The sequence below is a fragment of the Aspergillus fijiensis genome (assembly GCF_003184825.1).
Source record: "Aspergillus fijiensis CBS 313.89 unplaced genomic scaffold BO72scaffold_102, whole genome shotgun sequence".
Taxonomy (NCBI): Eukaryota; Fungi; Ascomycota; class Eurotiomycetes; order Eurotiales; family Aspergillaceae; genus Aspergillus; species Aspergillus fijiensis.
The window spans coordinates 18375-42567 of NW_024469078.1; the positions used below are offsets into that span (position 1 = coordinate 18375).

Below are 24193 nucleotides of genomic sequence, written 5' to 3' on the forward strand. Positions count from 1 at the left end.
TTTGCTCGACATTTCGACCCGCAAGTCACTGGAGTGCTGTGAAGAGAAGAGAAAAAGGTCGTCTCCCGGCTGAGACCTCCCTAACTAGTTGTGAGGTATGAAGTCATGTCTTAGATCACCTGTTGTCCAGTGCGTCAGTTCCCAAGGAGGTGCTCGGCTACACAATGAATGCCGGGTTGCTGCCTAGCACAGCTGGAAATACCGGAAGTCGAAGGAATGGAAAGGGAATACTGGAAGGAAAGGAGATTCAGGTTCTCTTGAGTGCTGAGTTCTGACCGACAGGGTCCCTTTCCCCCCAAAAGCTCGGCTTTCTGGTTCTTTTCCTATTCCGGGTCTTGGCTATGCGCATTCAGGCAGATTAGACCCAGATTAATATCCGATGATGTCCACACCTGCCTCAATCTGAACAACGCGAGGCTTGGGGTTGGTCGACTCTGTATGAGTGGTTTGAGCCTTGCGTCATTGGCCAAAACATCGATTCGAGGGCATTGGATGTGTATCGTCCTAGAGACTCAATATGTACTGCACTGATTCTTGCCATTACCCTGATGATAGCTACTTACGGAGTACGAGTCTCGATTTGACGTGTCCACCCACTGATCTCTATCGATGTTTCTCCCTTTCACCTTATCAAGCCCTTATGAAAACTCTCCCGACCACCCGCGTCTGCTCCTCTCCTTTATAAATCATAATTCATCGTGATCTCTCGAGTGCAGACCCATTCAGTCTTCTCCATGTAAAGCTGAGACAGGGTCTCGAGATTCCTGCAGAGCCTCTGCGCGGGACTTTATGATCGACGCAGACTCTCTGATCGACCGAGCCAATCGGCGCATCCTTTCCAGCTCGCGATTTGTGTTGGCCTCTGCCACGGCCACAATCTTGCGGATGGTCTCAACCTCCGCGGCCTCCATGTCGGACAGTCCGCGAAAGTGCGCCTGGCTCTGCTGCTCGAGACTTTGCTTGCAATGGGAGATCCTGGCTACCGCCTTCACCAGGGGCAATGTTGCCGGCATACGCGAGGTCAGCCATGCAGCGTTCTCCGGCGTAGCGCCCTGATGATCGAAGACCACATCCATGGCCGCCGCCCGCTTCGTGAGCTTCTTTAGACTATGCGCGCCTTGAGGGACCGGCGCCACATTCGCGATCCAATCGAAGCTCGGGAGCAGGCTTCCTTCGACGTTGGGATCTGCTTTCCTTGCCTTCCATGCCTCATAGAGGAGGATCTCGTTGGGTGACATCTGTTCCTTGGCCAGGGTTTCCGGATCTCGGGTGGGTAGCGCGACAAGCTTCAGCCCGGTGAACAATGCTAGACTATTGCCCTGCGTGACCACTTCGGCGAGGTCTTGCAGCTTCTTCAACGTCTCCTCGAGATCATCGGTCGTAGTGGGTATAGGGAGAGATCTCAGGTTCCGGCTCAATTGCGAGAGCTGCGCTGAATCCATTGTGAAAGAAGATGGTTGCTTTCACCTCCCAACTAGTAGTTTATTCGTTGGTTTGCTCCTTGGGAGTATGCAGCGGATGCTCTAGGTATCGTCTCGGTATCCCTTGGCTAGGGAGAATGTGGTAACTAGGTACAGCAGACGGAACTGATCGGAAGGTGTTTCGTAATATGTTCAACTGAGGCCTCGGTGACAGTTTCATGAATGGCTGCCTGTAGGCACCAAGTTCCTTCCTTTGGTTCTGTCACGTAAATAATAAACTACCTTGGCGTCACAATAAAGGCAGGCATTCTGCTCAACACGGTCACGTGCAAGGGCAATTGTTGCAAGAGAACCATCACAAGCTAGGATTCATCTAACCGAGCATCTCAGGCTTAGAGAGAACGACGTTGTAAAATCTCGCCTTGTGTACACTTCCTACATCTCGATCTCAAGAAAATACTCCCCAGACGCCAGGAGCGCCGACAGTCAGTGCAGCCACAACCAGCACCACCATTACCACCTCACCTACCAACACCTTCAACCATAAGACCTGAGCCTATATGCTTTATATGCAAAGCACTCAGCTCTCAACCAGCCTATAAATCAACCGCGCCAGCCTGTACCTCCCAGTGTTGTCGGTCAGCACAGCCCGGCGGGAATACAACCTCTCGCCATGTATCATCTCAAACCCCCAAACCTATCCCCCACAACCATCAGCCATGAGTCCTCAGCCCCATCGTCTTCCACGCCGCAGGGCTGTATCCCCAGAGATAAGGGAACATAAGATCAGACATACCTGCTCAGAGCACCACCCGCCACCCTTCTTCCGATCAAAAACATGCCCCCAAATTCCCACCCCCCCGTCGCCCTGACCTTCCTCCCCTCCATCCTCCCCAAACAACCCCCTAACCATAGGCATCTCCACAAGGAACCCCTCCGAGAGCGTGCACCCATCAACCTCCACCTCCCCCCGCAAGAACCTCCTCACAACCGCCTGATCCCCGCCATCTTTCAGCGGACTTTGCACCTCCACTGCAGGCCTAACCACCCCATCATCACCACCACCATCACTTCCTCCTGCGTCCATAAGGGCAGCTACCGAGGAATCCCCCCTGATAAACCGATTCCGACACACAATCCCCCCGAACAAAAAATTCTCCTGCGAGTAGATCTCCCAGTCGAAGTGCCGGATATCCGGTGGCGGGCTGGCGGCTTTGATGCTGGTTTGGCGGGCGGTGAGGTGGATTGTTTTGCTACCGTCCGCGTTGTTTGTGGTAGTGGTGTGGGTGATTTGGATGGTAAGCGGGGTGTAGAGGATGGTCTTGCGGAGGAGCCAGGGGATGCCTTGCTTTTTTTTTTGTTACCCCGTGGGGTTAGGGTTGTGGCTTTGCCTTGGGATTCAGAGGTTGCGTACTAGTTTGAGGATTGGGTCTAGATCGCTGGAGAGGGATTTGTCCTGGTAATTCGGTTATTTCCCCCCGTGCTCTCCGTGGAGGGTTCCGGGGGGTTTAGTTGGTTAGTTTCAAGGGCAGATATCTGTTTAGGAGTTGGGGAGGAAAGGGGAATTGGGCACTTGCTAGGGTCCAGCTGCCGGTTAGGTTGTCGATTGTTGGGGGCATTGGGCTCTGAGTTGTGGGTGATTGATGTGGGTTTGGGTTTTGGTGAGAGGACTGTGCTTGTGTTCGTAAAGTTGAGGCGAGGAGGAGAGGCGGTTTATACTGAGAATGGGTGGTGGGAATCGAGTGGGTGTACTGTTCAGCATGCTGGGGTGGGCTGTCTGTTACACGAGTGGTTATGCTTCACGTTGGGCAGTCCGCTGCTATACTCCGGACTCCGATTGAGAATTGGGCTGCTGTTGCTGGGGTGGATGGTGATGAGAGCGTTGCACCGCTCGGCCACAAGAATATCAAGACACTGATCTAGCGGATTGTTCGCTTTAAAGGAACCTGAATCCTGTCAGATGGCCTGCATAGGGAAGTAGGGAGTGGGAAGTAAAGCTGATCGAGGCTGGGTTGACTTGATGGTTTGGCGGTCGGTTCATGCTTCATAATCATCACGGCAGACTGTGGCTCGAGTCAGTGACCCGAGCTGGATTGAGTAGTAGGTCAGCTTCAATGACAATTCTCGCTCACCCTTCGAATGGTGGGTGGAAAGTGATGACGCCTGCGAGAGAGGTGGAAGATGCTTGGATTCTTCTACGTGAGGCTATCTGCGGAACTAGTCAAGGACCACCGAGGTAGACGGTAAGTAAGCAGCCTGGCAACTCCGTCAGAAAGTCTAGTTGGAGATCGACGAGCATCCAGATGCTGTTGGGTAAAGGGCCCTGCGGTGGGCGGTTCCTGGGGGCCTTGTCAAATGCGTAGAACTACTCATGTACAGTTAGTTCGACCTGGAGCTTATTGCGAAGAATGACTCAAAGTTTATCAATATTGTACAAAATGTCTCTGGTGTAATCGTTTCCTAGTATACACAGCACTTTTTCCCGTGTGCTTTCCGTGTTCTTTTCCCTTCCAAAAACGTGCTCGAATATGCTGGTGCAAAGAATAATCACGTGGGAGAGTGTCCTGGTAGTTGATATCAGTAAGAAAATAGAAACAGAAACCCAAACGCCATAGCTCCACGCTGGAATGTCCAAAATATGTTTCTTGGAAGCGAATCGTCTTCACCCAACACTCAGACGCTTCGAAGTCAATGTTCATCATCTTCCCCGTTACCTCTGAGCCAAACGCGCTTCCACGGACCCTCCGGCCCGACAATGGCTTCCCGATCCTGGCGCATGCCCTCGAGGACACCGACAATGCCACCGCTGCGCAGACGTTCCAGGACGACATTCATGCCTTGTTTACTCTTGAGGATAGCGTCCCGGGTACGATTCAAGCCGATTAGCTCAATCGTGCGCTGGATGCCTGCCGTGGATAGTGACGTGAAGAAGCCTCTCTTGGGAGCCTCATCCTCGACCTCGACCACTTGATCACCGGCTTCTGCCTTTCTCCGGCCAAGTAACTTTCCTTGTCCGAATCGGGAGTGAAAGGTGACTGTTGTCTTGACTGTTGTCTGTTCGCTCAACTTGGCGTCGAGGTGAAGCCCTTGAAGTCGGTCGAGAGCCCCCTCCAGCGGCTGACGTTGGTAGAATTGCTTTTCCACCACACTCAGGATCCCGGTCCACTCCATGTTGCGCGACTCAGTCCTCATCCAGCCTTCATTGACGTCAACGATGGTCGTTTCGAGGATGTAGCTCTGTCCGGAACTGTCCGAGCCGCCCATTCCCTTTGGCAGCAACTTGAGAATCCCCGACGGAACTTTAGACTTCTTGAGGTGCAGACGAATGGTGTGGAGGCGTTTCGTGTCCGGGTCGACATAACGGTCAATGACATCAGTGGTTAGAACATGGCGAGAGTACGGGTTAGGATAGCGGAGGAAGTAAGCCAGCGACACGGCTGGGAAGGAGTAGTCGTATGTAGAGACATTCTCGAAGAATTTCATTCTTGCAGCTGCTGATGCATACAGACGAATTGATTGAGGTGTGAATTTGATCTGAGAGATGATATGATAAGTTCGACTGATGGGATGGGATGGATATATGGGATTGTGAATTGTGGGAGTTGGGCTGGGGGTGGCGTTGTGGTTGTGGGCGAGACTGCTTGTTAAGTTCCAACACAATCAGTAAGGTTTTGGGGATGATCAGCTCTCCATTCTGCTCAATCACCTTTCGCAGTGGCCGGACAAAACTGCCCGAACCTCCGGGACTGGGAAGAATTTCTGTCAGCTTCTAAGCTAAGCCTTTTTTAGAATGCGGGGATGCTGACTCACTTGACCGCGCACCGCCAATCGTTGCATCATCTGATTCTTTCGCCTTGCCCAGCCAATCACACAGCCGGTGCTGGCATATTGCGACCGTGCGATTTGTCTATGAAAATGGCGAGACTTACCCTCTCCCGAGCGTCTCAAGCTGCATTTGTGTTCTACGCTATCAGGTGCCAGGTGTTGATTGGGAGACACGTTCAAAGCCCTCATACGACTGGTGCAGCGGTTGACGTCAATTATGAACTCCTTATTGGATGCAAAGAACCATCCATGATGGACTGCATCAATACCTCGTTTAACCCAAATGTACAGTATATACCCGGAACGCTAAGTACGCTGTACTCGAAAGCCGCTGGCACTGTCACCCATTTACCTCCTCTCTTCAATTGTATAATTATGATGCCTCCCTTAACCCAAGATACTGGCCTCGCGAAGGAATTGCACCCTGAAGTATTCGTGGCTGCACTATAGCGCAGCATGGAAACGGTACTATTTGCAGTTCTTTGAATAGACCAACTGAGTTTCACATCTGCAAATTATTTTGCTCACATGTAGACATTCTCGACACGTGTGTGATTCTAGGACTGCCCATCATCGAGTCTGTTTAAGACAATTCTACCACGGATGAAGCCCCGGACACCGTTACTGAGCCAACACACTTCGCCATCGATCAAGTCAGCAACTTCGATGATCTGCTCTGCACAGAACCCTTCAGCCAACGCATATTGCCTTGTTGTGCCTGCATTACCACCACTTGAGAGGGGAGGCGTGACCCAGTCTGGCTCAGTATCACTCTCTAGGCTCTCGCCCTTACTTACGGGTCGCCTGCGCCGGAAGTAGGGTGTGGTGATGCTCCCTTCCATAACTTGACCCTCGGGGTTTACAAGCAGTACCTCAGCCTGGTCTAACGGGGACATGATCCCCGCTCTGACCCGTGCAGCATTGTAGAAATCGCGAGCGGTAGTCTTGTGCCTCGTGAACGCAGATGGAGTTATATACCCTGTATCCACATAAATATTCCATAGGTTTGATTGTGTATGTTCTCGATTGGGGATGAGCATGTTCAATGGGTCAATCGATGCTGTCGGGTTGACCTCGACAGTGCAAGCTCCGGTGCGTTCGATGATAATCCGGATGCGCCAAGGTCTCGTCTTGTCCAAGATGTGAGCATCAAGGTATTCAGAGAGTTGGGTGAGATCTTTTTGTAGAAATGACAGAGCCTTCTTCCAACCGAAGCATTCTGCCGCATTACGAAGCCGTGCCTGATGGTAGGGAAGCAGGTAATATGGCGTGCTGGAAGGGTGGAAATGTTTGTCCGCGGCTTTCTCAGTGCTCAAGCTCCGAAGCGCAGGATCATAGCGCAGAGACGATATGATTTGGAAGTCCTCTTCCAGCGAGGCGGAAGCCATTGACTGCATCCCTGGGGTGACCTGATCGATCGCGTGGTCCACCACTTCAGCCAGATCCTGCACTGTTAGTAGCCCTGGCTATGAACGGAAGTTCGGCGTTGCTGTAATGATAAATATTTTCAGCACAGGTAGAACAATCAGTGTCTGATGAGACCAGGAGCTTTCCTTGGAGCAATTTGCGCTCGAACAAGGAAGGAGAGAATGACGAAGATGCGGTGGTGGAGCGAACCAGGAGCTGACGGAGCATCCCCTTGCCGCGAGCGTGATTGGCCCATAGGAGCTCGGGAAGCCCGCTGCGTCGCCGGAACATCGCAACGCATAACTTTTCAAACCGCATCATCTCTCTCTCTCTCTCCTCGCTCTTTTCCATCTCCACCCCCCTCCCCAACGAAGCAAAGCAGTCATCCTGCCGACGAGCTCTTGCCCTGCACCCAGGACGGTCCGTTCCTCTCGCTATTGAACTCTTATCTGACCGCTGTCTCCAGCGCTAACTTCCCCTTCCCAGAATTATAGATAAAAAGAGACCAGACTAAGATAACGGGTTCCTCTGCCGGGTCATCATGTCGAGCGCATCACCATTGCCCCAGCCAACGAAGAACGTGGTTCTCGACACCACTTCCCTCCCCGCCTCTTCCTCAGCCTCAGTATGGGATCGTATCTCAAAATGGGTGTCGGAGAACAAGGCTCTGGTCTACACCATCGCCGGTGTCGCTGTGGTTGTAACTAGCGCGGGTGTCGTCTACTACCTCTCCGATTCCGGTCGCCCTACCACGACTGCCGCCCCCACAGAAAAGAAGAAGAGCAAGAACCAGAGACGGAAGGAGAAGAAGAAGGCCGAGGAGGAAAAGAAGGCCAAGGCTGCCTCTGTCCAGGAGGGTATGTCCAGTCCAGTTGCATCCTCCGATCTCGGTCGACCCTCGAAGTATGGGCTAATGATGATCTCGCAGAACCGGCCGCTGAGAAGACAGAAGAGCCTTCCGATGAGATTCCTGAAGTTGACGAGACTACTGTTGAGCAGTTGTCCGAGGAGGTGCGCGATTATCCTTTGTGGTAAATGGTGGTTGAATACTCTTGCTGATTGTATCCCCCTCAAATTTGCAGACAAGAAAGGCCTACGCTGCCAAGCTGAAGGCTGCTGGAAACAAGGCATATGGCTCCAAGGACTATAACCGGGCCATTGAACTGTACGGCAAGGCCATCATTTGCAAGCCCGACCCCGTCTTTTACTCCAACCGTGCTGCCTGCTACAACGTTTTGTCCGAGTGGGAGAAGGTCGTCGAGGACACCAGCGCCGCTCTCGCCATGGACAGCGAATATGTCAAGGCCCTGAACCGCCGCGCTATCGCATATGAGCACCTCGAGCAGTACAGCGAGGCTCTTCTCGACTTCACCGCCAGCTGCATTATCGACGGTTTCTCCAACGAGATCAGCCGCGTCGCCCTCGAGAGACTCCTGAAGAAGGTTGCTGAGAAGAAGGGCAAGGATATCCTCGAGGCCAAGGGCAAGAAGCTGCCTAGCCCCACTTTCGTGTCCAACTACCTTCAGAGCTTCCGCCCCAGGCCTCTTCCGGAAGGTCTGGACGAGTCCGCCGACCTGAGCGAAGAGTCTGGTAAGGGCCTTCTGCGCAAGGGTCTGATTGCCATGGCCAAGAAGACTGGGGATGGCTACGAGGAGGCTGCTACATCCTTTGAGAAAGCCCTCGAGGTTGGCGATCTCGGTGACTTCGAAGCCTTGGCCCTCAACATGAGAGCTACTTTCACTTACCTGGTCGGCAATGCCCAGGCTGCGCTGCTGGACCTCAACAAGAGTGTTGAGCTGCAGCCCTCTCTGGTGCAGAGCTACATCAAGCGTGCCAGCTTGCACCTGGAACTCGGTACGTGAATACAACTAAGGCTCTCCCCATTTGCATGTCTAATAACGTTATACAGGAAACAAGGATGCTGCCGCCGATGACTTCGAACTTGCCATTACTCACAACAAGGACGACCCTGATATCTACTACCACCGCGCCCAGCTCCACTTCATCCTTGGTGAGTTCGCCGAGGCCGCTAAGGATTACCAGAAGTCCATCGATCTCGACCGTACCTTTATCTACTCGCACATCCAGCTTGGTGTCACTCAGTACAAGATGGGATCTGTCGCTTCCGCCATGGCCACCTTCCGCAGATCCGTGAAGAACTTCGAGGATGTTCCGGATGTCTACAACTACTACGGTGAACTTCTCCTTGACCAGCAGAACTTCCAAGAGGCCATCGAGAAGTTCGACAAGGCCGTCGAGATGGAGAAGCAGAGCAAGCCCATGGGCATCAATGTCCTGCCCCTCATCAACAAGGCCCTTGCGCTGTTCCAGTGGAAGCATGACTTCCAGGAGGCCGAGAACCTCTGCCAGAAGGCCCTGATTAGTAAGTGTCACGGTAGACCTTAATGCGCTGCGCCCATCTCGATACTAACTCCATGACAGTTGACCCCGAGTGCGACATTGCTGTGGGTACCATGGCCCAGCTGCTGTTGCAGCAGGGCAAGGTCTCCCAAGCCCTCAAGTACTTCGAGCGCGCTGCCGAACTCGCTCGTACGGAGGCCGAGATCATCAATGCTATCTCCTACGCCGAGGCCACTCGCACGCAGCTGGAGGTGCAAGAGAAGTACCCCCAACTTGCTGCCCGATTGCAGGGCATGAGTGCCGGAGGTGGCTTCGGTGCCCCCGGTCTGTAAGCCCGACCTATGATATGATCTCGACTTAATCGTCCTCCTCCACCTCCCCTCACCGTCGTTATCAACTCTTTCCGATCCACCGAGTGTTGTAGGCAATATCCGTGCCTGGTTGTGTCATCTTCTACCCTGGTTTTTTGAGGGTGTTTTTAGGGCGCCTGGACCACTCATCCACTGCGTGTATTTATTCTACGACTTGTGTTAATCTTTCTCCCCACTGATATACTGTGTATGGATCTCTTTTGTTTGGTGCTGCTTTTCCTTAATTTGCAATCGTGTGTCATTAAAGGATGTTCCTCGTATAGAGGCGGGTTTCCTATTCCCTATGAATGTCTGGTTGCGCACCGGGCTCTTTGTCAAGAAAGAATGGCCTGAAAGATGCCGTGCTTTGAAATGTTCTGCAGGGGGAGGGGGGTATAACTGGTATGGCTGCGTGTCGATACTGCGGCTGGACGACTGTCGTAAGGGAGGCCGATGAGAAGTGTACGACAATGTATAATAGTACTGTGCAAGAGGCAGGAGCAGCAGCAGGAAGAAGAAAGTGATGAAGAAATGGACGAAGGATGTCACTTGTTATGAGTATTCTTGTTATCGTCGTGTGGTTCGTAGGAGGTCGAAGTGATATTTTGGTATACAAGATAGTCCGTAGAAGGGGCCGATAATTGCTATTGACAACGGTTGTAATCCTAAAGCTACCGGATCCAAACCTTGTATAGTAGGCGGTATGCCTTACGAAACTTTTATCTTCTGCACAATCACATGCTGACAATTATAACAAGAGATTGAAATAGAAAAAGACTTCCTAATATGGAATCCTAATATTCAGTTTAGTTCTCAATAATTGTTGATTTTGTAGCACCGTTATTAATCCACTGTCTTCACCTCTCTTGTATGACTTCAAATCAGTAATAACCTAAGGTTTTCGAGTACATAATACCTACAATAAGATAAACTTAGCAGATCTGAAATCAATAATCATGACTACTCACAATTGAACACAACTATACTACAAGTAAGTAGCAATACCTTCGGCCGCTGGAAGCTGTAATAATTCCTGATGTGATTCCCAATGTAAGAAGATTCCCCCTCAAGATGTTGTAAAGGTGCGGGCGGCGGGAGGTGGTCCCGACTCCCGGATAAGCCCCGGAATTTCCTCACTAGTCCCTCACTATGACTGTTCTTTCGTCCACCTGACGGGAAGCCCCCACTTATCCGCCTATCAGTGATCGCCCCTCTCCATCTTTCCCGTCATTATCCATTCAACTTATCGTCGTCGTCGTTCAATACAGTACTACTGATACTGAGTACTTCGATGCTGTGCTGGTTCACCACTTGTTTCTAAACTGCTGGTTCTGGAATTCCGGTCCGTCAAATACCGGACTGCTTTGTATCTTTCATTGTTGGTCCTGTACTAGCTGTCTGGGCTCCTCTTTCCTTTGCCTTCATCGCTCTCCTTCCCCTCTCCTAAACCCCCCCCCCCTAGGTTTCCCCCTTCCCTACCTCATCAAACGAACTACATCAGCATTCTCAGATTCCCACCAAGCTCGCCGCCTACACATCCTTGAAGCTTGGTTTGTACTTGATTGTTTCAGCTCGATCATCCAGTGGTGTCAGATCCATATTTCCTCCCTTCACGACGACCGCCTTTTGACTGTCCTCGGGCTGCTGATTACATCGGGTAGGTGGTGGCCTGCTGCTGCCCCTCTTCAACCTACTCGAGTCTCCCCGTCTTCCAACCCATCTTTGTCTCATCATTCTCCTCCTCTCTCACAACCCGATCTTAACACAGCCACTAGGACTACATTTATCTAGGCTGAATGATCGATAGCGCTCAGAGCGATCGGCTCTAGAAAACTGACATCATGCTCGTCTCAGAAGGTATGTGTTTACCTGGACTGGCTTACTCCTTCCCCGGCACATTAGTCAAGCTCACACGGTCCACCTTCCGTAACCTCGCCGAGCTCGGATCTCAACGAGATCCGGAACCCCCCAGAAACGAGAACTCCATGGCTGACTTATCGGTATCATAGCTGTTGTTGTTAACCTTCGTCCGCTGACTCCGATCGATGAGTTCCCATGCCGATCTCTCAAGTTTACACCTGATACTACCGATGTATGTATCGGGCGAGCGTCAAAGCGGGAGTCCAAGAACCTCGTTCCCTGCAAGGATAATGGGCTATTCGATTCGCGAGTTATGTCAAGAAACCATGCTCAACTGATAGTACGTCTGGACAAGAAGGTATGCGTCTCTTGAGTGTGTCTCTCTCGAGTGTGTGTCTCTTGAGCATGCGCCTCCTGAGCATCTGTATTAGCACCTGGGCAGCCTTCGCTAATGATTGTTTAACTAGCTCGCCTATCTTCGAGATGGTGGATCAATGCACGGTACCTACGTAAACGGAAAGAAACTCGCCAGCGAGCAGGAACACCCGCTCAGTCAAGGGGATCTTATCACATTTGGCACAGAAGTGATTCGTGGTAAAGGTGAGTGGCCTCGCACAGGTCAACAAATTGCTCTGACACTTTCATTTGGCGCAACTAACTCGTCGTCGGCATCTAGATACGTTCCCACCGGTAAAAGTACGTTGTGAACTTGACTGGCTTCATAAGCCTACGCCCACGAATACGTTCTGCGTACCTGATGATGACGATGACAATAACGTCGAAACTGATAATGCTCCGGTGGTATGTCCGGCTGCAAGCTCTGATGACGAAGACTCTGTATTCCGCTGTGACTTTGATGATCAGTCGGTTGTGGAGGTCTCATCACCCTTTACCTCACCTTTGAAAAAGGATTCACCGAACATTACCCTTTATTCATCTGTCAACATGCTTGATAACAGTGACTGTGCTGCTCGCCACGGATCCCAAGATAGTCCCATTCACCTCAACTGTGATCCGGCTGAACAGCCTTTGGTGACTCCGCGGATGACCCCACCAGCGGCGATAAGTACCCTCGATGAGGAGCATGGTGAGGGAGTTGCTCATCTGGATGTCTTTGTGGAAGAAACTGGTCTCGAGTCCTCCCTAGAATCCACTCCTGAAGGGAGTTCGGACTGGGAGGAGGAGGATGATGATGTCTCCTACGGCGACGAAGAGGAGATACACTCGCAGTGCTCTTTGGACTCCGACATGGAAGAAGACTCATGCGTCTTTGACGATTATAAGACTATGAAGACTTCTCAGGTCCTCGGTATTCGTGATCTGATAGCGTCCGATTCCTCCTTCGACTTCGAGGGAGCAGCTCATCGACCGAATTCTGGGGTTGCCGAGCCTCGCTTCGATGACGAAAAGGGAAATGAGGTGTCACCCATTTTACCCAAGGCCATCCCGTCCGACTTGCCTGTCATTGAGCACACTTCCTCAGAATCAATCTCTCACAACGTAAAACCAAGCGAAATATTTCCAATCCAAACGCCACAGTCATCAAATATGCTGCCGTTATCCCTGTTGTGTCAACAAACACAGAACAGATTTCTCCCTAATTCTCTCATTGGACTCCAGCAGAATCCTCTGGCGTCTCCTATCGATTGGCATCCTGGGAGTGTGTATCCGCTTCCTGTCCCAGCTCTCCCAAAGGTGACCTATTCTGATGGCCCCTTTGCCAATGAGCTTACTGCGCCAAATAGTACTGCAACTACTTGCGAAACCACCGAACCTACGGTCGCCAACCCGGCCACAGCTTTCCCAGTGAGCAAGGACGCCGGGCCGAGCGAGCAAGTTATCCAGAGAACTGCCGTGGTCTCAGAGCAGCCGAACACATCACAGTTGCCGCCATCGCAGAGTGCCATTCCCCCGCAAGATCCCGGTTCCAACGTACAAGAATCTAGGCCATTGAAAAGGAAGGCAGAGGCTATCGAAGAACCCCTGACCAATCCATCGCGAGAAATACAGGTTTTGGATTGTGGTCACAACGAGACAGACTCACTTGAGGCTCAGCCAAGGAAGCCATCGGAAAACCAAGATATTATTCCGCGTTCTCTTCCAGAGCTGGTCCCTACAAATGAGTCTACACCCGCCAGTCAAACTCCCAATGTTCCTACCAGCTCCGAACGACCTCTCAAACGAGCAAAGAATTCAGCTGCCCGGAGCTTCGCCAGCCATGCTGCTACTGCTGCCCTGGGAGTTGCGATAGGTGCTCTCGGTACTATTGTCACGTTGGCCTCGCTTCCTCCCGACTACTTTTATGAATGAGCTTCTCGGTTCTGTGCGTTACGATTGTCGCTTCTTGCCACTGCCATCGATCTACCGCCTTCTGTCTCCCTTTCAACGCTTCTTATCCAGGAATGATCTGAGGTTCATTAGCAATCAACACTCAAAGGATGAGATAAAACCGGCAGATGTGAAGTTATTGATCAAGACACCAATGACAATCGTCACGGACCTCACTGAGTAGTCCCTGAGGTGCTGCGGAGGGCTTGGTGCTTTTATTTTGGTAACATGAAACGGATTGATGATTTCCTTAAACGCTTACGAATTATAGTGTGTGGCGTTGTCGGCATTCTCGAATCGAGACTGGATTATCCGGTCATCCTAGCTTATTTTCGGCTGAACTTCTTGTTGCTCAGGGCCATACTCATTTGTTGTTCTTTGCTTTGCTTTTTAACTGATTAATGCCAGGTTACAGTCATAACTACCTATTTACCCTGAGCTGAATGTAACTAGTGCTTCGGCAGATAATCCAAGCCAGTCTTCTTTTGTCATGATGTATGGCTATTCCGTGTGACCCTCTGGAGGTCAAGCCAACTAAATCCCTTCAATTCAATTCAATTCAATTCAAGCTCTACTAACCTGGGGAGCCCACCGAGTACGGCTAGCTGTCGAGCTGCTTCTTCGAAGCCGAGAGCCTGGCGGTACGCCATGAGGCCCCTAAATACCCTTAATAATCAAGAAGCAACGTATATTCCTTGCACACATATAGAACGACGGCTCCGCGGCCGCCCTTGGTCCCGAATGGATTGAATAGACATGTAGATTGGGGCTGAAACATGCCTTACTCCTAGCCTGAGGGACAAGAGATTATCAAGTTGCCTTGTTCTCGCACTGCTGCCCTTATTTGACCTCGATATCACCTTCCAAGTTCGCACGGAATTGCAGACATGGGTAGTTGTCTAGCGTCCGGCTTGTCGGAACACTTGGGCCAAAGTCAGCTGATTGCGCATTTGTTTCTTCCTCCGACTGGAGCGGCTGAATCTCGCTTTGTGCAACTCTCGGCCCAGCAACATCATCAACTCCCGCAGCACTTTCGAGGCTAGCTGGATTCTGCTTCACTTCCCTGGCCTACTTTCGCTTCCTCTTCGATGAAGCGACATCCAAATATTACAACTGACTGTCTTGCCTTGAGCCAGCCTAGATAACAATGGCTATGATGAATGATCCCCTGGTTCAAGTCAGATCCAAGGCCAGCGCGTGATTCCTGTCGGGTACTTGCATGCCGCTAACCATTTCTTCCCTACTAGACAAGCCTATTACCATCCCTGATTGCTGTCTACTATGCAAGCCACATTCTTTTTTTCCTGTGGACCGCTTCGAATGAAAAATCTACGTAGCATGGAGCTTATGGTCCCCACATGGGCGGTGCTGGATCGATGACAAACGCTGTCAATTTATCGTCCCGATGTGACTATTTCTACGGCGCTTTGGCGCTCCCTTTTCGCATCCTTGGCCCATGCTTTTTACAAGTCACTTGCTGTTCCAGCGTCCTCCTCGGTTCCCTTCTTCAGAAGAACAGATTGACCTAAGACAACATGGATTTGCCAAGCTCGTCACTTGCTGCGTCATACCGTTCTTTTCTCAACATGGTCCTGTTTCATATCATGATCAAGGATGCTACAGAACATGTGACCAATCCGCAGATACGCAATCTCCCCAGCCAGGCTGAATTAACACGTCATTGGTCGACAATTTGGGGGAAAAGAGGATTGGTTCGCCCGGAGGTAAAAAGAAAAAGTGCCTGAGGCACTGACTAATGCGTAGAGCAGCGATTGCAGCGGTTATTTCGCGATTGATTCTCCAGGCCTCATTATGCGATCGGATACTTGCAGGCCCAGGGAATTAACCTCCCGACATGAGATACAACCGTGTCGCAACCTACTAGGTACAGTACTATCAGATCATCTGATGACCACATTACCCTACGCCGTTCCGTTTCTCTCCCCCGCTATGGCCACGGGTCGAGTATCCCGGCTGTATTAGAGAACTATTACCTTGGCCAAACTCTCTGCGGCTCAAACTCTACTGTGGGGTTGCTGTGGTATTCTGTTCGATGAAGAGGACTGTGCCATGATTTCCGAGGATGTGTAGCTCCATCGTGATTCTTTCCTCTCGTGAACGGAGATTGCTATCGGGGTGCAGGAGTGATGGCCGCCCCGTTAACGCTGCATTTGTTGTTTGGTCACCTGTGTGGATATCCACTAATTATCTAAGGCAGCAAGCAGCAAAGCAGCAAGCTTTCACATTGGAGAGAAGAATGTGTAGCTCTCACATGTAACGGGATTTGACCTTGAGAGTGCAGTCTACCCCGGGGCCGATTGAAGTGGTCTGCAATGATTGGTTTGCCTTTTAGCGAATATGCAAGCTCCATGCATACGACACCCTCGGACCCGTTCCAAGAGGGGAGAAAAGCCACCTTGAGTTCACTCGGGGTTCTCAGAGGTTAGTAATCTGGTGTCACTCCTACTCGGCTAGAATCCATCTAGAATCGCTTTCTTGTGTCATCTTGAACTCCGATGGCTGTTACTGATGAGATGGCGCCCCAGTCAGACGGGCTGCACCTATCCGTCTCCAAGTTCACTGTGAGCCCGCCTTTACCTTTTTTTATCTTTTTATCTGTTTATCTCAAATCAAAAGCAGACAATCGGGTAGTTATGCTTCCCAATATTACTCATTATTCTGAGCCAGTGAGGTAGCACAACTCTCCGTGGCTGCCATGCTTCTTGTCTTGTTCCCGGCTATTTGTCCTATTTGGTCTCTATCACACCCACCAAATCCACCACCTTCACCACCCCATGTTTTCTTTTTCCTCTTTCTGACTTAACCGCACTATGCACGCTTTATCACTTCTCCTAATTTCAGTTGCTTGTCTTTGTCGGTTCGATCCGTCTCCCCCCTCCCCATCCATACCGTACCAAGATAGACGAAGCGATCAGCATTCTCTGATACGCACGAGCAAGCCTCACATGTAGGCAGCTGGGCCGTTTATCAATGGCCGCCGCAACGATCATGTACTGGGTCCGGTCCCACGGGTCCAAGGCATCTACAAGGCTCTCATTCGGCCGTCGTCTTCATGAATCACCGGAAGAAAAGCATACCCGCGTGTCTGATAGGCATCGACTGGCCCCCAGGCTAGTCGCTGGGGACTGCGTATGCGGACGCTTTGTGATCCTTGAACCAGGCCGCACTGACCGTTCATGTCATTGGAGCGGCTCTCCGAAAAAATATCGCTAGATGTGACCGAAGGCTCACGCTGGCAATCTACTTCGGAGGCGATTACTGGAAGTTGATTCGGTGCTGCCGATACGAGATCCCTTGACTCGCAAGCTGGTCGCACAATCTATGGTCAAATAGGTCTTACGATTTCTATCTACAGAGAGGTTGCCATTCGCACCGGGCAGGGAGCAGCCTGGCTTGACTGCAGACTGGTATTTTTGCTTTTTCTCTCGCATCTCTTCCCCAGTTGGTTTCGAATTGTTCCATGCCTAACGGAAGACAGATAAATCAAGCTTCCCCTCAGTGAGAAAATCCGCCTTCGAGATCTGAAACAACATTGTACCGAGTGTCTCAGTTGACCACAACACCTTCGCACGTGTTCTAAGCCGGGGGCAATCCTCATTGACTTTTCAACTGCTCATCCACTGCTTTCGAGCTCGTTGTATCTTATTCCTGTCGGTCAGAGAAACGATGTCTCACTCGGCAGGCTCAATCCATCCCCTTGACCCCGATCACAACTCGTGCATCGGTGGGCAGACAGTGAAGACCTGCCGTAGCTGCGCAGGGAATGCACCACGGTCGGTTTTTTTCGCCAGCGAAACAAGCTTTTCTTGTTGGTCATCACCACTAACGCAACCGACAGAGGTTCAATCTGCAACAGCTGCAGTGGCCATGGGTTCGTTCTATACGTCTGCACTCATTGTAACCCAGCAGCTGCTGTGTCCGCAGCTCGAAGCGCTACCGGCGCCACTGCAGTGTCGATGTCCACCCCGGGGTCATCTACTCCTGCCAGCCCAGCGTCCCTGAGCCGAAGCTCCTCTACCTCCCTATCATCGCAAAACGATGCTAGGCAGATCAGATCCTGGAGGCGCTTCGGAGATGGAGATGACGGACCAGGAGGAGGGAGGATCGAAACCAAAGCAAATACGCCCCGTGGTCTATGATCAAACTACCGAAAGAAAATGAATCTTGAAATTTTGGGGTGCTGGCTGCCCTTTTTGTCTTCGCTTCTTTCTGTGCGCTGAGATCTTCATGTTGAACCTGGTTCTTTCGCCATTTTCGGGGGGCTTATTTCCATTAGCTTTTTCCATTTGGCGAAATGGAGTCACAACTCAGTGATGTATACCCGGCGGAAAGCCTGTGACTTCATCGGGCGTTTTTCACCTATATTCCCTTCATTATGTGGGCTCTGCTCCACGCTTTTCGCATTCTTCGCTTGGGCTGTCTCGTGTTCACTGTTTACATGCAGATGAATAATCCAATGATATTGCACGATTGAGAACTCAATGCGAAGTACGAATATTGATTGTTCATGCGGAACAGCTTGTGTTGGCGTGGCTTGAATGAAGTGAGCAGAGCAAATTGCGATACATTGCATCCGGCTTGCCCGCAACACCAACCTCGGCACTCTCTCTACCAACTCGTAAGAATTGCGGGACAATCATACCCCGGAGGAGCACTCTCTCAGGTCATCTGACTGCGGGGAAGGAGGAGAGCGACCGGAAAAGCCGGTCAACCCAAGGTGCACGGCAAATCCGAGGGGTAGCTTAAAGTTCGTAGTATGGGGGAATGGAGAAAACTTGCCCCAAATGCCCCACAGTCTTCCCGATGACGCGCCCTCCGCCGTCCTTATATCTGAGGCACCCACGGCGAAACTTTCAGTCACCCCTCAACAAAACTTTTTTTACACCTCTCTCGCCACGCCCTTTCTTTCATTGAGCCTTTCCACGGGCCAACCCTCTCCCACCCCTGTTCCATCCACGCGCATGCGAATTCATCATGTCCCTATCCTGGACCAATGAGCCCCCCAAGGGAAGAGTTCCTTATGCGATTCCCCAGCTGGAAGGCGAGCGCATCACCATTCCCGGCAGCAAGGGCTCCTTTCGCATCCTGGCCTCGTCGCTGCAAACCAATGGCTTGATGTCGGTCTTCCAGAGTGGCGCTGTTCTCTCGGATGCACCTGGATTCCACTACCATAACCATGCACATGATGTCTTCTTGGTAACCAAGGGGTTCCTGAAGCTATGGAATGGCGACAAGTGCCGCATCATGGGGCCCGGAGACTTCGCTTATGTGCCTCCTGTACGGCTTCTCAAAACATTCTCCTATCTACGACCCGCAACTGACTCATATGTTCTAGACCGTGATCCATAACCCAGAGATGATGGGCCCACACACCGAGACCTACGGAGTGGTCACACCCGGCGACTGGGTCGACTTCTTCCGATATGTTTCCGAGCGCTACGACGGAGTGCTGGTGCCGGAGCACGACGACCGCGATCTCAAGTCCATCCTGATCCCGAAGGTGATGGCTGCGAAGGAACAATTCGACGTGGTGTTCCAGCCCCACTACCAGCCTCCGGAGCTCGGAGAATGGACGAAGGATGAGGAGGTACTGCCCGAAAGCCCCCAGGGCTACTTCCTTCGGGCCAACACGGGGCCGAAATGGATGTTTGGCGGGGTGATGTCTCGACCGTTCGTCACCACTGCTCAGAGCAGCGGGGTCTGTGCTATCTCCAGTATCGAATCCTCGAAAGTCTACGGTGATACCATTTTGTCCAAGTACATGACCTTCAAATCGGTGGATCACTGTCTGTGCGTGCAGGAGGGCACGCTGATCGTCAGCCTCGAGGGGCAGTCCGACACCGAGTTCCGCGAAGGGGAGACGGCCGTGATTCCTGCTGGACAGGCATTCGCGTTGAAGTTTGCCAGTCGCTTCGTGCGTGTCTGGTCGTTCACGGATGGCGACGGTATCGAGACATTGATCCACCGGGTCGGCCAACGATATGAAGGCGCGGTGCTACCAGACGAGGTGCGCGAATGGGACGCGGCGGACGTCAAGTCGGTGGTGGCTGACCTGAACATGGAAATTGCACTGTGAGAACGAACGCCTGTGTGTTCTGTAGTGGGGCGGATGAGACGCGTACGCACTCACCCCTCCGCATGCTGCATTGGACTTGGCGTTTTTCGGATTAGATCATTTGCTGTACATAAATCATCTGAACCATCACTAAGATATATGAATTCCTTACAATAACTCTTTCTTTTGGCCTAAATTAAGCGGCACAGTGTCGGTAGATTAAAACCGAGCGATGCGGGGACCCCGCGGGGGCGAAGGGGCCACGTGATGGCCGGAAAAGCCGGCGCATTTCTGAGTTTTTGGTCAGATTCCACCTCAACCAACAATCCGCCACTAACTAATCGAATAATCCGTGTGTCACACTTCATTCACTGCCAACTCTGCGCACACTTACTTGCCTTTGCATATCTCCCCTGCTTACCCTTGATTCTTAACGGATACTATCTTTTGATCACCACGACTTCCACCTCTTCTACGTTGGTTTTCTCGCTCTTTGTCAGCCCCCAATGCCGTGCGCAATCTAGATGGATGATGCAACCTGAGGCTCGCCCATCTCCCGCACCACCGGCTGCCGGGGATGAGAATCTCCCTCTGCCCCGGGCAAAGCGACCCCGCGCAGCCCAGGCCTGTGAGAGGTGTAGATCTAAGAAGTACAAGTGCGATGAACAGTATCCTTGCTCTCACTGTAAGAGTATGTTGTGGTTTTAATTCACCTGGGAAAATATAGGTATCTAACCTCGTCGCAGAAAGTGACCTCACTTGCGTGTATCAGGGGAACTACCGACAGAGGGAGAGTAGCCGGTCTGCCAGGTAAGAATAGTCCCAGTTGCCACAGTTCTGAGTAGTTTGCATTGTTAAAGGGCGGATCAGCTATGTCGCAGATCTAGAGCGAAAGGTGGACGAGCTCACAACCAAGCTACGCTTGGCCGAGTCGGAAATCACCTCGCAGCTACCTCAGAGAGTGATTCCAACGACCTTCGCAAGTCCCGGAACGGCCCAACAACCGGTGGTGCCCCACGCTGCCATCGATGCAACTCCCGTATCCCTGCCGCGCAACGAGTCCACTCCGCGGGAAGAAGCGCCGGCCCTCTACGATCACCACGACGAGGCCGGAGACTCGGTCGGGGATGAAATCAGCGAACTGAATCACCACACCAACGGCATCGAGTTCCACGGTAGCACCTCGTCGGCGGCCCTGCTCGGACACCTGCAGAAGGCGCGGGAGCCACAGCGACGCCTCGAGGAGCAGCAGCGGCAGCAGCAGCAGCAGCAGCAGAATCAGCAGCATTCCCGCGCTGAAAAGCCTGCCGCTGGGTACTCGATCGTATCGACGCTGCACAACCCAAGCTTCTCACCCTCGTGTACGGCGGGCCCGGCACAGCCGGTGGTGATGCAGGAGCAGAACTATTACTTCGAGCAGGCGCATGCGTTCATCAATGGCTACTTTGAGAATATCCATTTCATCCACCCGCTCATCGATAAGGAGGACTTCCTGCAGCGAGCGCATAATCTGTGGTTCAACCGGAATGTGCAGCCGGAACCCAGCTTTGTGGCTCTGTATTTGAGCATTCTTTCCTTTGGGGCCTTGGTGAGGGTGTGGGATGAGGAGAGGCTCGGTGGGTTGACGAGGTTCGAGTGGAGCCGGAAACTGTTTGGCGAGGCCCAGATGTATCTGAATTACCTGCATTTCTCGAATACGCTGGACACAGTGCAGTGTCTGTATCTTATGGTGAGCAGTTGTTGACGAGTTTAGGTCTTTGCGCGCAGCTGACTTGGATAGGCGAAAATTTGTCAGAATGAACTGAACCCGAACAGTGAGTTGGTTGTTTCTTTCCGCTGCGAGGAAATTACTCATGTGTTATATTAGTGGCCTATATGTATCTGGGGCTCGCCGTGCGTACGTGCCTGGCTGCTGGCTTCAATCGGGAGGTGCGGAGCACAGACGACCATCGCGCTGGATGGATTTCGAAGACCTGGTGGTAAGTCTGGTAGCCTCATGATATGTTGCTAGATCTAATGTTTCTAGGGGCCTCTTTTCCTTGGAAATGTAAGTTTTACCATCAATTCTGCCAGGTAGGTCACTAATCGCATCCAGTGAGATGAGCTTCTCAGTCGGTCGTCCAGACACCTTAGGCATGGACGAATACCACAATCGAGCTCTACCGGAAAGAGACGACTCTGAATATGCCATCATTCCTTGGATGGTCGACTTCGCGCAGATCATTCGCCGAGTTTCCGTGCAGATATACCACTCACGAATCACATTACAAGAGAAGCTACACTTAGGTCTCCAGATTGAGACTGAGCTCGACCGCTGGATGGCGCGCTTACCGGACCGTCTCAAGCCCGACATGATGGAACGGGCAACCGGGGGTGCCTTGAGAGACCCTAAGTGGGCGCGTCGACAACGACTAGTCCTGGGTATTCGTAAGTCTACCGTAACAACATGGGGGTGCCTTGAGAGACGGTAGGGTTGTATACGTGGCTGATTGTTTTAAACCATACAAGGCTACTTCAATGTCAAAATGCTTTTGTTCCGCCCCTTCCTGAGCCACTTCACCCGCAAACTCCGCCACCCGCCCATGGAACTTGAACAGACTATCGCCAAGTGCCTCGATGCAGCCATGAAAACCATTGAGGTGATCTACGATATTTACCGCATCCATGAGTTCTTCCGGTGTTGGTATGTTCTTTTCACCCTTCCTTTGGCCGTTTTCCAGGCCGGAGCCCTAACGCTGATGCCCCGCGTAATAGGTGGTACAACACAACGTATGTCATGTTCGCGACTTCCACTCTCCTTCTCCCCATGTCCAAACTGGGTCCTTGCCCGGAAACCGTCCCGCTCCAGCGGTCCGTGGAGATGGGCGTCGAGATCCTTGAGGCGATGGACGAGTCCATCGTCGCCCGCAAGTCCGTCGAGATCATCAAACACTATCTCCGGGAATTCCGGTCATTGCCATCGTCCACTTCGTCGCTGTCACATCTGCACCAGCAGCACCTTCATCAGCACCAGCTCAATCAGCAGAGTCTGGCATCTTCGACGAGTAGTCATGATGGCGGTGGCAGCGGTGGTGGTGGTGGTGGGAGTGGGAATGGCGGGAGTGGCGGAGAGTATGCGGATACGAGTCCCAGTGGGACTGGTTTTGACATTCCGGTGAGCTTTTCCCTTGTCTCTCAGCCTTGTACCTGGAACCGCCCTGAGGCTTTTTTATCATGGATACATGCTAACAGCTATGGGGTATAGGAATGGGCCTACGGCTTCGGGTTCCCGGATTGTTCCTTTGAAGGCATAGCGAGGCTATTTGACGATCTAGGCGGGCTGCCGATGCTGGATAATTGATTTCGTCTTAACAATGTGCGAACGGGCTGGGCGATAACTGAGCCCGGGGGTTTGTCACCTATATTATGTCCATATGGGAGGTCCTCGTCCATTTCCATATCACGGGTCGCTATGTTCTAGAGGAGCGGAGCAATGCAATGTCTACATGTACGATGATCATTAACAAATCACCTTGCAAACACTCCACACGGAACAGAGCTTCAGGTCCCCTCACTTAGTCTTGATAATATTAGTAGATCAACTGAGCTCAGTCCCCTAGAATCGATCTGCAACCTCAACAACACAACAATCAATCCATGACTCGTAACCACCACCATCCTCCATCATCTTGCTGGTCTATTCCAGCCCCTCCTGCATCACCTCCGTCACCCCCTCATCGACCACCTCCACCATCAGCCCCATCACGAGATCCTGGACATCCTCATCCAATGCCCGGCGATCCTTCTGTTAATGCGAGGGCGCGGCAGCGTTGTGGGCGTTGCTGCCCGAGTTGCTGTTAGCGTTTCCGTTGCCCTTGTTGTTGTTGCTGTTGCCGTTGCCCTTGGCGCTGCTCGCGTTGCTGCTGCTGCCCGCGTTGCTGCTGCCCTTGCCATTGGCGCTGGCATTACCATTGCCATTGGCATTAGCCTTGCCGCTGGTCGCGACCGCCGTCGCACCGTGATCCCCGCCATCGGTGGCGGGCTTCTGGCCCTCGTTGGGGTCCTATCGCTCACCATCATCAGTAAAAATGAATCGCAAGTCCCATTGTATATACACAAGTACCGGCCCGAAGAACAGGAATCTGTTGTTCTTGGGGAAGAGATAAGCAGGCGGGGCGGGGCTGTTCCCTTACCGCGACGTGGTTATACGTGCTCCCTCCGGCGGCAGCGCCGCCAGCGCCGGAAGCACCGGCCGCCGCGGTGGCGGGCTTCTGGACGAGCGTGGTGGGGTGGGCGTTGGATGGTGCTGTTGCTGCTGTCGCTGCTGTTGCTGCTGCGAGACCGCTGAGGAGGAGGATGGAGGAGAGGAATTTCATGGTGATGGTTTTGGGGGGTTGGGTTGGTTGAGGGTATGGTAAGATGGTGTGTTGGGTTCGGGATTGATGAGTATTTGAGTTAGATGGTGGAGATGGGATGGAGGGGGTCGTTCTTGTGGGGTGAGAGGTGGGTTTATATACTCTTTTTTGGATGCGGAAGGTAATGGAGGAGTATAGGGTAGGGTCTGGGGAAGGGGATGGGAAAGGGGT

At 52.1% G+C, this 24193-nt stretch overlaps 8 protein-coding genes across 8 annotated transcripts; 4 read left to right on the forward strand and 4 right to left on the reverse strand.

Moving 5' to 3' along the window:
* Positions 1 to 722: 722 nt before the first annotated feature.
* On the reverse strand, positions 723 to 1442 carry BO72DRAFT_392096 (uncharacterized protein; the record flags this gene model as incomplete). The annotated part of the gene is made up of 1 exon (XM_040941888.1): positions 723 to 1442. The coding sequence occupies one exon, from the start codon at positions 1440 to 1442 to the stop codon at positions 723 to 725; it is 720 nt and encodes a 239-aa protein (XP_040795420.1).
* A 559-nt stretch (positions 1443 to 2001) lies between these two features.
* BO72DRAFT_392054 (uncharacterized protein) lies at positions 2002 to 2769 on the reverse strand (the record flags this gene model as incomplete). The annotated part of the gene is made up of 3 exons (XM_040941887.1): positions 2002 to 2118; positions 2218 to 2289; positions 2347 to 2769. Coding segments are annotated over 3 exons (612 nt in total), but the record flags the coding sequence as incomplete, so codon positions are not given.
* Positions 2770 to 4109: 1340 nt separating this feature from the next.
* BO72DRAFT_481750 (uncharacterized protein) lies at positions 4110 to 6846 on the reverse strand (the record flags this gene model as incomplete). The annotated part of the gene is made up of 4 exons (XM_040947696.1): positions 5811 to 6846; positions 5599 to 5603; positions 4931 to 5058; positions 4110 to 4889 (listed from the first exon to the last, which is right to left on the reverse strand). The coding sequence occupies exons 1-4, from the start codon at positions 6641 to 6643 to the stop codon at positions 4110 to 4112; spliced, it is 1746 nt and encodes a 581-aa protein (XP_040795422.1). The 5' UTR covers positions 6644 to 6846.
* Positions 6767 to 9655, forward strand: tom70 (putative mitochondrial outer membrane translocase receptor (TOM70)). The gene is made up of 6 exons (XM_040946043.1): positions 6767 to 7073; positions 7148 to 7510; positions 7582 to 7664; positions 7736 to 8507; positions 8563 to 9036; positions 9096 to 9655. Exons 2-6 carry the CDS (start codon positions 7195 to 7197, stop codon positions 9344 to 9346), a joined length of 1896 nt encoding a protein of 631 aa, XP_040795423.1. The 5' UTR covers positions 6767 to 7073; positions 7148 to 7194; the 3' UTR covers positions 9347 to 9655.
* A 1550-nt stretch (positions 9656 to 11205) lies between these two features.
* Positions 11206 to 13534, forward strand: BO72DRAFT_463838 (FHA domain protein; the record flags this gene model as incomplete). Its single annotated transcript, XM_040946610.1, has 4 exons — positions 11206 to 11221; positions 11374 to 11582; positions 11692 to 11824; positions 11901 to 13534. 4 exons carry the CDS (start codon positions 11206 to 11208, stop codon positions 13532 to 13534), a joined length of 1992 nt encoding a protein of 663 aa, XP_040795424.1.
* Positions 13535 to 16977: 3443 nt separating this feature from the next.
* BO72DRAFT_15830 (uncharacterized protein) lies at positions 16978 to 17793 on the forward strand. Its single transcript, XM_040939284.1, has 3 exons — positions 16978 to 16980; positions 17052 to 17346; positions 17412 to 17793. The coding sequence occupies exons 2-3, from the start codon at positions 17240 to 17242 to the stop codon at positions 17710 to 17712; spliced, it is 408 nt and encodes a 135-aa protein (XP_040795425.1). The 5' UTR covers positions 16978 to 16980; positions 17052 to 17239; the 3' UTR covers positions 17713 to 17793.
* A 754-nt stretch (positions 17794 to 18547) lies between these two features.
* On the forward strand, positions 18548 to 22968 carry BO72DRAFT_473274 (RmlC-like cupin; the record flags this gene model as incomplete). Its single annotated transcript, XM_040947193.1, has 12 exons — positions 18548 to 18850; positions 18909 to 19645; positions 20153 to 20296; positions 20401 to 20438; positions 20489 to 21357; positions 21409 to 21442; positions 21496 to 21607; positions 21655 to 21675; positions 21724 to 22049; positions 22137 to 22311; positions 22383 to 22708; positions 22916 to 22968. The coding sequence occupies 12 exons, from the start codon at positions 18548 to 18550 to the stop codon at positions 22966 to 22968; spliced, it is 3138 nt and encodes a 1045-aa protein (XP_040795426.1).
* Positions 22969 to 23242: 274 nt separating this feature from the next.
* On the reverse strand, positions 23243 to 24070 carry BO72DRAFT_15898 (uncharacterized protein). The gene is made up of 2 exons (XM_040939291.1): positions 23801 to 24070; positions 23243 to 23670 (listed from the first exon to the last, which is right to left on the reverse strand). The coding sequence occupies exons 1-2, from the start codon at positions 23981 to 23983 to the stop codon at positions 23416 to 23418; spliced, it is 438 nt and encodes a 145-aa protein (XP_040795427.1). The 5' UTR covers positions 23984 to 24070; the 3' UTR covers positions 23243 to 23415.
* Positions 24071 to 24193: the final 123 nt, after the last annotated feature.